The sequence below is a fragment of the Podarcis liolepis genome, assembly GCF_965112155.1.
Source record: "Podarcis liolepis genome assembly, chromosome: 17".
NCBI classification, from domain to species: domain Eukaryota; kingdom Metazoa; phylum Chordata; class Lepidosauria; order Squamata; family Lacertidae; genus Podarcis; species Podarcis liolepis.
This window is the reverse complement of record NC_139571.1, coordinates 33,911,307-33,927,104: the sequence shown is the minus strand read 5'-3', so window position 1 is coordinate 33,927,104 and position 15,798 is coordinate 33,911,307. Positions and strand designations below refer to the sequence as shown.

The window sequence follows — 15,798 nt, the reverse complement described above, 5'->3', positions numbered from 1 at the left end:
ATAAGGGACCAGCAGCCTCGAAAATAAGGGATCAGCAGCCAAAATAAGGGATTTTCCGAACACAGATATGTTCAACTTCTGAGCCCCTCCGAGCCAAAGGCAGAAAGTCCAGCTAGCAGCCAAACGAAGCCTCAAGCGATGGTTCCCACAGCGCAGCAACCCGGCAAAGGGGATGCAGCAAAGAAAACCACCATCACCTCTCCGCTGGGAAGCGCTGAGCAAAGGCGAGTCCCCAGGCAACGCGGCCGACTTGATTGGCACAAGGCATGCAAGCTCCACCCCCCAGTCGTTCTTAGACTCCTTACTGGGTGAGCAACACAGCCAAGCAACACAGTTGGAGCCTCTCTCCTCCCTAGCCGGCAGGGAGGGAGGGAGAGGAGCTGCTTCCTTTGAAACCTGGGAAATTTAAGGGACATCATCAATAAGGGACAGCAGTGGGACACAGCGCTGGGATAAGGGACTTTCCCGCCTAATAAGGGACAGTTGACAGCTATGTTAGTATGATACCAAAGTTTCCTGCTGCTGTCAAGCCACTCATTTGACGACAATCAAACTCATTGTGTTTTTTTAAGACAAGGAGCATCCAAGCGTGTTGTTAAATTGAGGAAGTCGTCATGTGATGTCAAAGGAAAAAGAACGATTAACAGTGAGCTCAAGGAAAGCGCTAGGGTGATAGTGGGAGGATTGGACTATCCTAGGTGGCTAAAAAACCCTCTGTGGTCATGGCATTCTTAAATCTCTAATTACTGGGAGCTGCAATGAGAGGAGTCAAGCCATTCTAATTACTCTATGGACTTGGAGAGAGGTGGACCAAACTGCTCTGCCATCAAAGAACATTGGGCTGACTAGGGAGGAGGGATAGGCGCCGTAACTTCCACACCAATCCGTTTGCAGCTCTAAAGCCGTTTGCAGCTTTAGAGTCTTAGCAGCACAAATTTTATTCCTGCTCTTTTGCTAGAAGGAAGGATACAGCTCAGTGGTGCTGATTCCTAGCTGGCTGGCTGGGAGCTAGATTCTTTTAGTCCTGTACTTAATATTATGTTGTGGAAGGCTTAGGTGTGTTTTAAGCTCGAGGGGATGAACACTTGCTTCAAATATGGGTTGTGACGCTTCCTTCCACAGGGCAGTGAAACTGCTAGGGTGAGGCATTGGTGTCCGCCTGTTTGGTGTTGCGGTTGTTACTCTTCTCCGGAGGAATAATGATTCCTAATTGTGTGCTGTATGCTGCAAAGCTAGAATATCATCTATCCGGAAGTAAAAGTGTAATAACTTGTTTGACTTTGCATCTTTTTTGTAAGTGGCACCATGGTAGAGATATTTTATTGGGAGAGGGTGGGAAACAGGGTTTTTTATGGTGAAAGAAGATTCTCAGTATGGTTCAAAGTTCTATTGACAAACAGATTTAAGATTAAATGACAAAAAAGCAGCACTTGGTTCTGGTGATTTGATTTTTTTTACAAAAAACCACATATAAGGATTTAGGTCCTCCTGAACAATAATCACATGTTGTTATGTACTGAAGTTCTCACCCTGGGCCAGCAGGGGGATATGGTAGATAGTTATGCAAATAAGGGATCGAAAGTGACGTTCGGTGATTGGATAGTTTTAGAAAGTTGTTACAGTAACGTTGTACTGGAGCTCTATATAAGCAGGCTGACTGAACCCTTCAGTTCAGTTCTGTCCTGGCCTGTGAATAAACAAGAGCTGTTTGAAGAATTGCTGTGTCTGATATGTTCACCCACAACTTAACACATGTGATCCAAAACACAGGTACAAAGGGGCAAGGAAGTGTAGTGTCTTCCCTAAAATGGTGCCGATGCTATGACATTTGAAGCATTATTCGAATATAAATGAAAAATGTTCAATGGTGACAAAAATGTGAACTTTCAAAGACCAGTTGTTTTACTTTGTGATGGTAGGGGACTTCTGAGGGTAGCGCTACACAGTGACTTGCAGGGAATGCCAAGCCATGGTTTAGTGTAAAGGGATGGGCCTGTGGATGACTGGAGAGATCAGATTTCACACTCCTACCTTGGTTCTCCTGCTGCTATGAGCTAAGCCATGGTTTACCTTAGCCCACAGGCATATTTGCAAACCACGGAAATTGTTGCAGACACCACACATGCTAATAACATTTGCCATTCTTCCATTCTTCCATTGCCACAGCATGGGACAGCTTTCTGACATTTTTAAATAGTTCAGTCGGTTGTTTAGGCAATATTGAAATGTATGCTGTACTTGGGTATGAGCACAGCACTGATTGGACATCAGTGAATGAAGAAAGAGATGTGTTTTCACCAAGTAGATCAGTTGAGTGGACGCCTTGCAGCTACACCCTATGAATCCCATGTGTATGTGTGTGGGCAATCACTGGGGGACAAACATATTTCCATCTCCATTAGGAAGGAGGCAAGAATCAGTGTAACATAGGATGGCAACTACATTGGGATCTGTTTCCCGCAGGTTCAGGATTCATGCCATGGGCTTAACCACTGTGGATATAAAACAGTCTGTCCCTGCTGGAAGAACGAATTACATTGCATACATGTGTGTTCATGCACATTTCAATGAAAATAGTAAAATTATGGTATGTAGTCCACTCATGAAACCGTGGGAATACAAAAAAAAGTGTGTTCTTCCACATCAGATTTTACAATTGTTTAAGTCTGCATTCGGGATGTTTACTTCATTCGTTTTGCCAATTTCAAATATTTGCTATCCATCCATTACTCAAATGGCCATTTTGGAAAACAGCCACCATTGCCAAACAATGATGAATTTGAATTGATCCTATGGTCTGCTTTCATCTGCTTTAAAAAAACACATGCATTTGGGCCCGATTTCATGCTTTTACTATGACAGGAGCAAGTCTTGGTCATGTTGCACTGATCAGATTTTTCTCCACCATGATTTTATAACAGGCCCCAGTACTGCTCTGATTTCTGTCATTATCTGGTGTATATAAATAGACAATGGGAAGAATATTAGGCATGCATGATAAGTAACCTTCCAGAATATGACAACCATTAACAAAATACATGAAAGCATCAATAGTAAAGTTCAGGTTTCATAGCCCATGAAAGAGAGGCTGTATGAACTTTTATTAAGTCTACGAAGCCGCAAGCCTGAGTTACTTTTGCAGTCCTTAGTCTCAACATCTCTTGCTTGCAGACCTACTGATGTGAACATATCAGTATTGGGGATCAGAACTAAAGATAAATCGTCCCCCCCCCAAAAAAAAAACAAATTTCAGAACTCAAGATTCGAAATGGCACAGGATGACCTAATAACCACATATTTCACCATATCCAATACCTCTTAATCCAGATGTGTTATCAATTCAACCATGTTTTTAATTTATGTGTCTTGTTTGTGGAGTGATTATTTTTTATGCTGAAGGGAGCATGTGAAATGAAGGGACCTGAACAGTCACTTGCCTCATCTTCCCACACTTTGTCATTCCTAGTCTGCCTACAATACCAGAAGGGGCCCATCTTCCTCCATTTCACCCCCAAGCCCTGCACCAATGCATGGTGGGAAATAGGGTCTCCTCACAACTCTCAAGCTCAGTCTTGTTCACAGTCAAGAAACATGCTCACACCAAGAATTCTACGCTACGTCGATTGCTCCACATGTAATGCTCTGCTTCTACATGGAAGGATTTTGCAAAAGATTATGGAGGTTTGCCAGTTGGTGTCTTAAAAACTAGGTAAAGATTAATATAGGTAGTATTGTTTAAAGATTAATATAGGTAGTATTGTTTGCTGCCTCTTTAGCTATTTGCTTTAAGAAATCTAGCTCCAGAAGCCGAACTACACATTATATTGAGATATATACAACAATGCCCTGATGAGGTTTTTTACGAAAGGAAAAATAGCCTTGGGAGGATGTGATTTTTCACTGAACAACTAAGTGTTTTTGTAGGATAATGCTATGCTTTAAAATCTTTTATTATTCCAAAATTATTGGCTTTTTAATGTATTTATTAGCACTACTCCATGCTGTCTAATTTTGATTGGATCTTTTCACGGCCTATCAGCAGTTACTCCCATTTAGAAGATGGCACCATGTTAGAGGAGTCATATTCACATTCATTCATTCTCTGTTTCCCTCTCCCCCCACCAACCCCATACACACTCAAAGACTGACTATGCTAAGGGCAAAACTAGATATGGCACAAGTTATACAATTATCAATTGTGCAAATAGGTTTTTCAAAGTATATTACTGGTGTCAGGGATGGGGGCTGAACAAGGACCATGGCCTGTAGGGACAGGAAGTTTTAAACACTCCCCCCCACTGCAGTCCCAATCCACCCAGCCCCTTGCAATGGGAGAAAGGCACTATTCCAGGCTGGGACTCCTGGGAGTGTTAGTGGTGGCAAAGTCCCCTACCCCATGCCAGGGTCCCATACTATATCAGGTCCCTAAATACCAGCAGTTAACTTTCAAAATGCCATTCAAGCAATTGCTAATTGTATGAATGGTATTCGCATCTAGCTTGCCTCTGGGCTCTTCCAGACAACCTATTTGTTGAGCATTCATCCCCATTTGCTTGCACAAAGCTTCAGCAGAAGTGACAATTATATCCAATCTTTATTGAGCATTTGGTTCCATTTGTTTATGGGGGAGGTATATGACTAATGACAGGGATGCGGGTGGTGCTGTGGGTTAAACCACAGAGCCTAGGGCTTGCTGATCAGAAGGTTGGCGGTTTGAATCCCTGCGACGGGTGAGCTCCCGTTGCTCGGTCCCTGCTCCTGCCAACCTAGCAGTTCGAAAGCACACAGTGCAAGTAGATAAACAGGTACCACTCCGGTGGGAAGGTAAACGGTGTTTCCGTGCGCTGCTCTGGTTCGCCAGAAGCGGCTTAGTCATGCTGGCCACATGACCCAGAAGCTGTACGCCGGCTCCTCGGCCAGAAAAGCAAGATGAGCGACGCAACCCCACAGTCGTCTGCGACTGGACCTAACGGTCAGGGGTCCCTTTACCTTTATCCTTTATATGACTACTGAACATTTGTCCCAGAGTCATCCCAATTTGCCTGTGGGCTGTTTATACATCTTCCCGTTAATCATTTGTCCCTCCCACACTTCAAAATACGTTTCCCCTTCACTTTCCAAACTGCAAAAAGGCCAAATTCTTTTTAAATGTGGCACTAGGGCAACAAAGTGCTTTAGTCAACTTTAATTGTGCAGCTCTAAACTTGTGGTATGTGCTTAAATATGTGACAGTCTGGAGACACCCAGATACTCTTTGCAGTTCACACACACACACACACACACACACACACACACACGTAATCTAACTAAAGGAAGTACTTTTCTTCTTTAGTATTCTTATTCTTTACATATGCAAATGTATGCCACTGTGAGTAAAACTCATACAATTATATCAGCCAAGATTTCTCTTAATTACACAAAAGCCCTAATAGAGTTAGATTATGTGGTTAGTGAAGCCTTTAATATGGTAGACTTAAAAATCTCACCAAGCTGTCTAAAAACTACGAAGGCTCAATATCTTCACAGGTTTTTAAAGGTCTGTTCACACAACTGGCGAAGGCATGGAGATTCCAGGTAGCTCTTTTATCATCAGATGAGCTCCATGCTACTATATTGATGCCATAAGAAAACACGGTTGTGTGAATCAGTCCTAGACAATAACATTAACAGTACAATCCTATGCATGTCTGCTCAGAAGTCCCCTTGTTTTCTGTCGGGCTTACTCTCAGATCAGTGTGCATAGGATTGCAGCCCCAAGCTGCAGTCCTCAGCACATTGATTTGGAGCAAGGATCCATTAACATCCATAGGATTTACTTCCACACAGACATGCTTAGGCTTGAGGTTTTTTGGGTGTTTACCCCCATCTCATAGGAATATTTCATTCCCTCTCTACTTCATGCACGCCAGAAGAATTGGACACCATCCTTTCCTATTTTCAGTCTAATCACAGCAAGCTTTTTCACATACCCTCTAACATTATTGCTTAATGAATAGTGGTGATTTTCAAAAGCTGCCAGAAATGACTAACTGAAGCCTTAGTGATATTTTGCAATCTTCTTTCTTTGTAGTCATAAATTTCTCATTGAGAAATTATTAAATACACCTACTACACCACAAACATTAATCACCTGGAACATTTGTGTGCCTTAAAATGAAATCATAATAAAAAAAGGTTCATTCATCTAATTTGCCTGCCTGATTTTTTTTATTTCTAAAATTGTATGCGTGCTTAGTCTTAGTGGACCACAAACTTTTTTTCCTCTTTTTTCAACACCAGTGTGGCCATTCACTGCAGCATATATCTGCGATGTACTTCTTGCATTTGAGGAAGTGTCTTTTGTCTATGAAATAAACTCACTCTGCAATAAGCTTGCTACACTTTAAGGTGCCACAATTATTTGTGTTTCTTTATTTTTTGGAATCATGTTGGTTATACTAGAAAAACCAGTGGCCTCATACTGATGAATGCAATTAATAGTCCCAGATGGCCATGCATGAGCCTCCCAACAGATGCATTCATTAAATCAATGGCACTCAGATGTACATCAGCAACAACGGCAATCTCCCTTGCTGAACTGGAACTCATACATTTTCCCATTAATGATGGCATATAGATGCTATTCAACTCTCTCGCTTTCCCCCAATAAACTGGTTGGCATGTTCCCAATGATTTTGGCAGGACTGGACTATTTTTCCTTCACTTTTCCTCCTGTCCTTAAAACAAGCTCCTTCAGTTATGTGTAATGCCTCAAGCGTAAGGGAGGTGGGTGAGAGTCCTGGATCCAATGATTTCTTAAAAAAAAAAAAAGAGTTAAACTTTAATTTAACAAGTTTAATACTTGAGTGTAACACACAGCTCTCGTGACTTCCCATTCCCCACCCCTGAGCACTAATCTTTGGAACAACTGGAGTTTTAAGACAATTTCAAACTCCAAAACAGCCACCTGAAGCATCTGTACAAATAAAATTAAACTCCCTTTGCTTATATATGGCCATTTTTAAAAATTAAAGTTTGTGCCTAAGTTTTTCACAGTACATTTGATCAGAAAACCTGCTTAATTTCGCTATTTAAAGGACAGGTGCAAACCTTTTTTTTTTTTTTTTAAGTCCCAACCATGAGAGATATATGCATGTGCTTAACTTCCATGTGCAAATCAATGGGACTTAAAAGTGTTGAGCTTTCAGCTGGGTGGTGAGGGGTGGTGTCTTTTTCTGCACTGAAAGATGCTTACCACAGAAATGTTCATGTTTGGTGTTCCACTTTAATGTGCTTAATGTAGCAGAGACATTCGAGGTGGGGTGGGTGGGTGTAATATTGCCATCTTGCTCTGTTTGGAAGCTTCCCAGAAATACCTGCTTGGCTCTGTTGGGAAAAGAGTGTTGGACGACGTGGTCCAATCAAGCATAAGCAGTCCTTTCAATACCAGGTGCCCGTTCCATCTAAAGAGGAGGACATTTAATCCCAGTGAATTCAATGGAAATGTTTCCAAGCACAATTCAAAGTGCTGGTGCTGACCTTTAAAGCCCTAAACTTCTTTTGCCCTGTATACCTGAAGGAGCGTATCCACCCCCTTGGTTCAGCCCGGACACTGAGATCCAGCTCTGAGGGCCTTCTGGCAGTTCCTTCATTGCGAGAAGTGAGGTTACATGGAACCAGGCAGAGAGGGCCTTCTCGGGATCAGATGTCAAGGATATAAACAACTGATCTTTAGAAGATATCTGAAGGCAGCCCTGTATTGGGAAGTTTTTAATGCTTGATGTTTTACTGTGGTTTTATAAATCGTTGGAAGCCGCCAAGATTGCCTGGGGCAACCAAGTCAGATAGGCAGAATATTATTATTATTAATAATTAATTAATTAATTAACAAAAATCACTAGTTTTAACCCCTTCACAATGAATAGGACTGTAAATGCATAACTTTGGATGGACTCTCTCTCTCTCTCTCTCTCTCTCTCTCTCTCTCTCTCACACACACACACACACACACACACACATGTGCACCAACAAGCACCTCAAAATTAAATTAAATTAAATTAAAGCTGAATAAACAGTTGTTAAAAATAAACACTGCAAATTTGAGGTTACTTAACATGAATGTACGTTTTGGTTTTCTTAATGGCCACAACAGCCCAGCCAAACTGAGGTATGAGTCAATCCGATTCAAAATGGAACTCAAGTTAGACACGAGAAAAGTCCCATCACATCCCTTTCAATAGGGTTTGGTTGTGACTGATGTTTGCTGAATTGCTCCCACTGTACTATTCCCACAAAAAGATGCAATTCAGCACAGAAGCTTCCTGGCTTACTTCTGTAAAATAAAAAAATTCCTTCCAGTAGCACCTTAAAGACCAACTAAGTTAGTTCTTGGTATGAGCTCATACCAAGAACTAACTTAGTTGGTCTTTAAGGTGCTACTGGAAGGAATTTTTTTATTTTGACTATGGCAGACCAACACGGCTACCTATCTGTTTCTGTAAAATAGGACAATGTCCTTTACCCATAATGGCAAATTTCCATGCACAGACAAGACATACAGTATAGGTCTGTGACACTTTCGATTACATCTGTTCTTTTGGCTTGGGGAGGGAAATTTATGCATATATGCTGGGCTATATCCAAGTAACTTGGAGTAGACCCATTTGAAATGAATGCAACTTAGTCATAGTCACTACTTTCTATGGGTCTACTCTGAACAGAACTAACACTGGATGCAATTTGTTATTTTAAAGGCAGGGTAGGGAGACTGATAGCATGTACAGTGTATTCACATAACTGGTAGCCTTCTCTGCCCTGGTTTTAAACTCCGAAGCATAAGACCTAGCACAGTCAACCAGGGAATTATCTCATGGGACTCCCATTAAAATGAATGGGAGTTGTTCAAGAGCACAGTACTATTTAAGACTGCAGATCCCCTTCAGATCAACAATGGATTTCACAATAGAGGATTACGCCTTTGGTTTGTTTATTTTTTACTGTGGGTGGTGTGATTCTAAATAAAATAAATAAAATAAAAGCGCTCTGTGAAATCATGAAGTCCCAAATGATAGGGTGGGACTTTATGATACATTCTAGTGTAGAGTTTCTCCAACTTTGTTTATGGTGAGCCCTCTTAAATCTGGAAGCGTGCTGCCTACGATTTTCCCAAACACAGATTTTTTTAAAAAAAGCCTACAAAAACAAGCCTGTATAACTTGTGATCCATCATTCTGAATACAGCGCAACAACTCCAAGATATAGATCTGTAAACTGCAATGATTTAGGCTGCAGTTTGCAAAAACTAGCCTGATGGGTCCTTAGGGTTCATTATGTCTATGGATTTTGCTTTGAGGTTTAGACCTAGCTCTCACACAAGATGGTAAAATCCCTGCCCAGACCGCACCACTTCAGCTTGCTAATGCTGGAATATATGACTAAATTCTCCTACCCACAAACATACGAAACCCCAGCACATAAAAACCGGTTAGTGAGAAAACCACGATTATGATTAGCACGTAGGTAGATGCTTTTGCAGCCACAATTAGCCATGTGAGCCAGCATCTACATTCCGAAGTAGCATAGACCAGATACGTGCTTACCTTCTCATGCACAGCTTGAGATAATGAGGCCTCTCTCGTTTAAGGTTTTCTTTCTTTTTTAAAGGATTCCAGACAGAGCATCTCAATCAGCTTATGCTCTGGCTCAGTGAGATGGTTTGAGGGCTCCTGTTTAGAAGCCAGTTCCAAAACTTATGGAAGCCACTATAACTGCATTCATGCTGAAATCAGGCTAACTGAACCGTATAGGACTACAGGGCCAGCTTAAATATGACAGCTTTCTTGGAGTGTATTGCATTTCCATGTAGGAAAGAACATGTAAAGCACAAGTAGATTGGGACCAAACAGTCTGCATGCTCGCCCCCAATATAAATGCTGTCCATGTAGGAAATCTGTCATTATTTATAGCATTCTCATGGTCTAAACTGCTCATCATAAACCAAACTGTTTCTGGACTGCACTACTACAGGTTTCAGTTATGGGATCACACATTTGAACACTCCATAATAAAAAAAAAAAATTGGAACGTAATAGAATGTTAGCATGCCTGCAGAAATGGCTAGTCTAGGAGCCATTTTCACCCTAATGGGCCTTTCACACACACACACACACACACACACACACACACACACGAGCAGTGCTATTTTTGTAGAAAAGAGGTGCTGGAAGTCACCCTGAAAGCCTCCCTTGTTCTCTTATAATGGCAATGGCGCCCACTTAAGAGGGGCCAGAACTGAGTTCTGGTGGGGGAAAAAGCCCTGTACTTATGGTCTGCCTAGCCCAGGAACAGTTTTAACCACATGATTAGCTATTTGTCTGGACCTGTTCTCGTTCTACTGAAAGATGCCAATATGAATAGCGCATTGACCACACCCTTTAATGTAGGAAGAAGTATGCAATGTGAGCTTTTAAAAAAGAAATTTGGTTGTTTTTATTTAGATACTTCAATAGGGATTTCAAAACTTAATTTAGGCACCAGTTTATCTTACAAAATTCCTGGCCATATATACATCCAAAATGCGGCCTGTCTGCACTGTAGTTAAGGGGACATGATTTGCTAGGAACTTCTCTTCCAAATATCCCTGTGAAGAAGATGGGAGGAGTACACGGGTAAAGCCATCCTGTTCTACAACTCCTATTCATTAAAAAAAAAAAAAGGTGTTGGAGATGTTTCTTGTGGACTGGGCCCAAAAGGATCCACGGAGACAGAATCTATACTAGTCTAGAGAGTAAAGAAATGAAGAAAAAAGGAAGTGCAGTACTTCAAACTAGGTCTTATGCACTAGATAAACATTGTGCTTGCTCTCAGCAAAGGAGAATCTTTTACATAATTTATAATAATAACAGTGGCTCTAACCTTTGAAAAAATGTGAAGCTACCTTGTGAACTGGATTAGTTGCTTTTTATCCAGTTACCTAGGGTGCAGGTTTTGCTTAGTTTTTAAAGGTATATAGTTTTAAATGTTCTAAGGCATATTTTTTTTTGCATTTTAGATTATACAAAGTGTGCAAGTCGAAACAACTTCAGATAACAAAGTAGTGCAGAGAGGCTTTTACCACTGTTGGACTTTTAATCTAAGGCTGCAGATTTTGACTTTGCTCAGATCCTTAATCAAAAAATAATCTTCTGTACATCGCAAAAATAGGACAAAAAACTGTTTTCCTTTAACACTGTCTCTGTTGATAACGCTCACATTCCACAGCAGTCTCCTAAAATGAATTATTATTAATATTTATATAGCGCCATCCGTGTACACGGGCACTTTACAAAGTAATATAAGCAGCAGACAGGTCCCTGCTACAAGGAGCTTAACGAAGGGGTGGAATTTTAAATGGAATTCTGTCTTAATACATAGTAGCAAGAATAATAGGGGAACGATATGAGCTGAAGTGTCTCTCTTTCATCCCTTTGAACAGCTCTAAATTAAGCCTTCCTTTTTATGCCAGTGTTCCAAAAAAATTAAAATAAATTAATTGCCTTCCCTGTGCTACCTGATTCATTGACATTCTCTAGCAGACTGTGGGCTAAACCACCCACCATGCCTGAGATTTGTGACCAGATCTCACAACGCACCTTTCTTTCATTTTAATACAGGTGCAATTGGCTCTGAATTTGATAACTGCAGCTATGCTGGTTGTGTGTGTGTGTGTGTGTGTGTGTGTGTGTGTGTGTGTGTGTGTTTCCCCTCTCGCCAGTTTCCCAATTTAAATTGCCCTGGAATATGCTTTTAGCCTCACAGAGGGAAATTCCAGTATTCTAGAAGGGCTACGTAAGCCATTTCTAGGTGTAGGGCATTTAGATCAGAGAAATGATAAAGATGAAAACATTAAATGCTTTCCTCTTCCAGCACTGCTATTCAAAACAGGGCTGGAGCCCCTTGCACCTGTTTAAAAGCAAAATGAATGTCATGAGAGTCGATCACGGGTCTCCTGTGTCACTTGTGGCTTTGCCTCCAAAAGAGCATTTTTGGTGAAACTATTACAATATCTAGACAAGAGTTTAGTCACTATAATCGGAACCTTTTTAATGCAGTATTATTATTTTCAATGCTCACCTGTTGAATTCTGTCAGAATATGTTTTTTTTTTTAATAAACCATACTTCAAAGGAGTTTGGGTAACTCCGCTGAAAATTGTGACCATCAGTTAAGGCTGCTTAAAGCATATATAGATATATGTATATATTATGTATTTATATTTAAATAAAAACTTATTATTCAAGCTTCTCAGATTAATTAATCGGTAACACTAAAATGAAACTACCTACAAGAATAACTGGCTGCATGTGTACAAAATAGGATTAGACTGTTTTAAAACAAAATAAAAAATAAATATAAGCCCTGCTTTTGCATTAAAAACACAGAACCTGTTTACAAAAAGGAATGTATGAGACGATTTGGATTTTCCTTCTATTCAATATAGCATTTCTATTGTAGTAAAGGAACTGATTTGTTAATTCTACGTTGCAATGACTTTACCAAACATTTTCACTATAGACTTTTTGAAAGCTTTTACAGTAAGAAATTATCAACAAAAAGCAGGCACATTAGTGTACAAAAATGTTGCTGTTGACTCTCTCCCCCCCCCTTTTGAAAGTGCAAGTTTATCATGTGCATCTTACAAGACCAACAATGGTTTTAACTCTCACTGAATTTTAAACTTAAAACATAAAATCTCCCAGGAATACTGTAAACATAAGAGGCTTGGATCAAAACTGCTCTCGGTCTCTCTTCATGGTTAGAAATATATTTGCTTGAGAGGGAAAGATTCATCCTTACATTTTGTGTGTGTTTTTCTTGTTCTGGCTGGCTTTCTAACGACACAATTTTGTAACTCTTAAAGCTGAGGCAATCATGAAGATTCATTTGGAGGGGTGGGGGGGCAGGTGTGTGGGTAAGCCAGGCTGATTCATTAAAACAAAGCAAAACAAATCCGAGCCAAATATGACTGTGTAAACCAACCCTGAAACGTTCGCCATTCAATCAATATCGAAGAAACGGATGAAAAGATTCCACCAGACTAGGGGGGAAAAAGGGGTAAAATTAAAAGGTACTAAAAGCATCATCCCCAAGTAGGCCCAGCCATCTTTAAGAAACCCAAGAGAAAAATGCACTTTGCTAAAACCTCTAGTATGTAGCTATAGATTTTAGTGATAGAACCAAAAGGAGCAGGAAAAGAGAAATCTCGACAAGGACATATTGGAGAAACCTCCAACAGGTTGCAAAACACTGGCAACTTTCTGAAACTCTGTTCAAGACTTCTCCATCAAAGAGGCGATGAAGAGAAAGTGTGCCTGATCTTCAGAAAAACGAAGCCAAAGTGGTCTGGACCAATGTTTCAACTTGCCACCAGATCCGCCCCAAGAATGTGCACCAGCCTTGTCTCATGCTAGGTATCTTACGGGCACCTTCCTCTTTAGACGGAGGGTTCTCGGAGGAGTCCGCGCTACTACTACCACCTGTGGCTTTGGCCTCACCTTGTGCTACTACTGATCCTGCCAATAAAGTGTTCTTGCTCTGCCCCAATTCGCCTCCTGCTGCCCCTTTCGGTCCAGCAGGCCGATTGTCCAAAGGGCACTGTCCGGTGGTGCCTAGATGCGGTTGGCACAGGGCTCCCTGGGATAGATTTCCTCGTAGGCCGGGGGCTGCTCGTTGGGCAACGGGTAGCAATACGGGTAGGACACCTGGAGGTCGGGGTCCATGGGCGAGTAGCCCGGCAGCTCGACGGAAGGGTGGCCTCCGCAGTGCACCTCCACGCCCGCCTCGTCGAACACGTGGAAGACCCCGACGTTGATGTACGACACGGCCTGGAAGGCGCAATCGCCCCCGGGGGACACATCGGGGTCTTCGCTGGAGAAGATGGAGCCTTGGCTGGGGCGCTGCGGACGCCGTCCAACGCCGGTGCCACCACCGCCGCCGCCCCCGGGACCCCGGCGCCTTCTCCGCCGCCCGCCCGCCACATGGTGGTTGTGCCGTCGGCGCCGCCGCCGCCGCAGCCCCCGCTGCTGAGCCGCCTTGTAGTTCTTGACCAGTAGCAGGTTGAGCAGCCCCAGCAGGCACTCGAGGGCGTTGAAGATGGTGGAGATCACCAAGCCCCGCTGGTAGTCCCGCAGCTTCTGGCAGCGCAGCGCCGCCGCCGAGCCGTCGGGGCTGCCGCCCGCAGGCCTGGCCCGGGCGGGCGCTGCTGCTCCTCCAACTCCGGCCTGCAGGAGGCAGTAGTGCGAGTACTTCTTCTCCACCAGCGACACCGTGTCGCCGTCGATGACGGCGCCGGCGAAGGCGCTCAGCACGCCCAGCATGAAGACCAGCGCCCCCAGCAGCAGGAAGTTTTGGCGCCCGTTGGCGGGCGCCTTGGGCGGCGCCTGAGGCGGCGCTTGGGAATCCCCGCTCACCGGCACGGCCACCACCTCGCTGCCCGCGTGGCCTCGAGGGGGCGCTGCGCCCGCGCCCTCGGCGGAGGCGCCGCTGTGGTCGTCGGGCTGGCGGCAGCAGAAGAGCGCGGAGCCCAGCAGCGAGAGGCCGGTGGCCAGCAGCAGCCCCGAGTAGAAGGCTCCGGCGGCGCTGCCGAGGCGGAAGGGCTCCCCCTTGAGTTCGGAGCCCAGCGAGAAGCACTTGAGGCCCACGGCGGCGGCGCTCAGCGCGCAGGCGAGCAGGAGGCAGCTGGAGAGCGCGGCGCAGGCTCCCCGGACACTCCACTTCATCCTCCGCGTCTCCTCCGCCGCCTGCGCCTCCTCCTCCTCCGCCTCCGCGCTGCCTCGCCTCGTCCGCCTCCCACCGCCTGCGCCTCCTCCTCCTCCTTCGCCTCCCTCCTGTCCTCATCCTCCCGTGTCCTCCTCGGCGCCGGCGGCCTTTGCCGGGGAGGCGGCCGCCGCGCGCTGCGGGGACATAATGCTGCTGCTGCTGCTGCTGGCGGCGCCAAGAAGGGAGCTGTCCAAATGCTCCGACGACGACGACGACGCCGTTGCTCGGGCTCTCGCTGCTACCGCCACAGCGGCCGCCGCTACTGCTGCTGCTTGCCGCTTGCCGCCGCCTTCGCCTCTCTGCAGGCAGCCGGCAAGCACGGCTCGCGCGCACGCTTCTCCCTCCCCGCCCCGCTGCCTCCCTCTCTCTTATCCAAGCGGCGGCGGCTGTTGCTGCTGCTGCCGCCGCCGCCGTCTCCCGCGCTCCGCCGCCGCTGCTGGGAGCCAATGAATTATTGATGGCAGCAAGTTCCCGCTCGGAGAGGGGCAGCCACGCGCTCGACGGCAGGGGAGGGGCCGGGCCGGCGCAAGTGGGGTGCGCCGGGATGGCATGGGGGGGAGGGAAAGAGGTTTCTCTCGGTTTCTCCTCTTTGCTGATGCAGACCTCGTGCCACCTCCCTCTCCCCCCCACCCCCCACAAGGGCTCAGTAGCGCCGTCCATTCGCACCAAAGCGTGAGGAGCGCGTCGGTGGGCAGGTGGGCAGAAGCGGCGCGCGCGCCGGGGGCGCCCTGGAAAGTTGGAGAAAGGTCAGCCCGAAGATCTTTCCCTCGAGGGCACCACGAGTGCCGTCGTTTTTCCGCGTCTTCTCCCCCCCCTCCCCTCCCCAAAAAGTGGTAGGTTCGTGCCCCCCCTCCCTTCTTCCACCCCCAACTGAGGTGAGAACTTCGAAGTCTCCTGCACCTGGCAAAGTCCTTCGCGCCCGAAAGGAGGCGCCCGAGTTACCTCAGCGAGAGAGGCTTTCCGCTGGGTTGCAACGAAACGCAGCCCCGGGGAGCGGAGTTAGCTTTGGAAAATAAAAAAAAAA

The 15,798-nt window shown here is 44.9% G+C and overlaps 1 protein-coding gene and 1 long non-coding RNA gene across 2 annotated transcripts in view; both read right to left on the bottom strand.

Moving 5' to 3' along the window:
- Positions 1-15,798, bottom strand: part of LOC310696292 — a 238,524-nt gene that overhangs the window by 39,829 nt on the left and 182,897 nt on the right. The window lies entirely within an intron of this gene.
- Positions 10,443-15,602, bottom strand: TMEM271 (transmembrane protein 271). Its single transcript, XM_083481554.1, has 2 exons — positions 14,818-15,602; positions 10,443-14,761 (listed from the first exon to the last, which is right to left on the bottom strand). The coding sequence occupies exon 2, from the start codon at positions 14,732-14,734 to the stop codon at positions 13,625-13,627; it is 1,110 nt and encodes a 369-aa protein (XP_083337680.1). The 5' UTR covers positions 14,735-14,761; positions 14,818-15,602; the 3' UTR covers positions 10,443-13,624.

Bases quoted from the DNA above. Each gene is read 5' to 3' on its own strand.
- TMEM271 (XM_083481554.1), bottom strand. From the start codon at position 14,734: ATGAAGTGGAGTGTCCGGGGAGCCTGCGCCGCGCTCTCCAGCTGCCTC.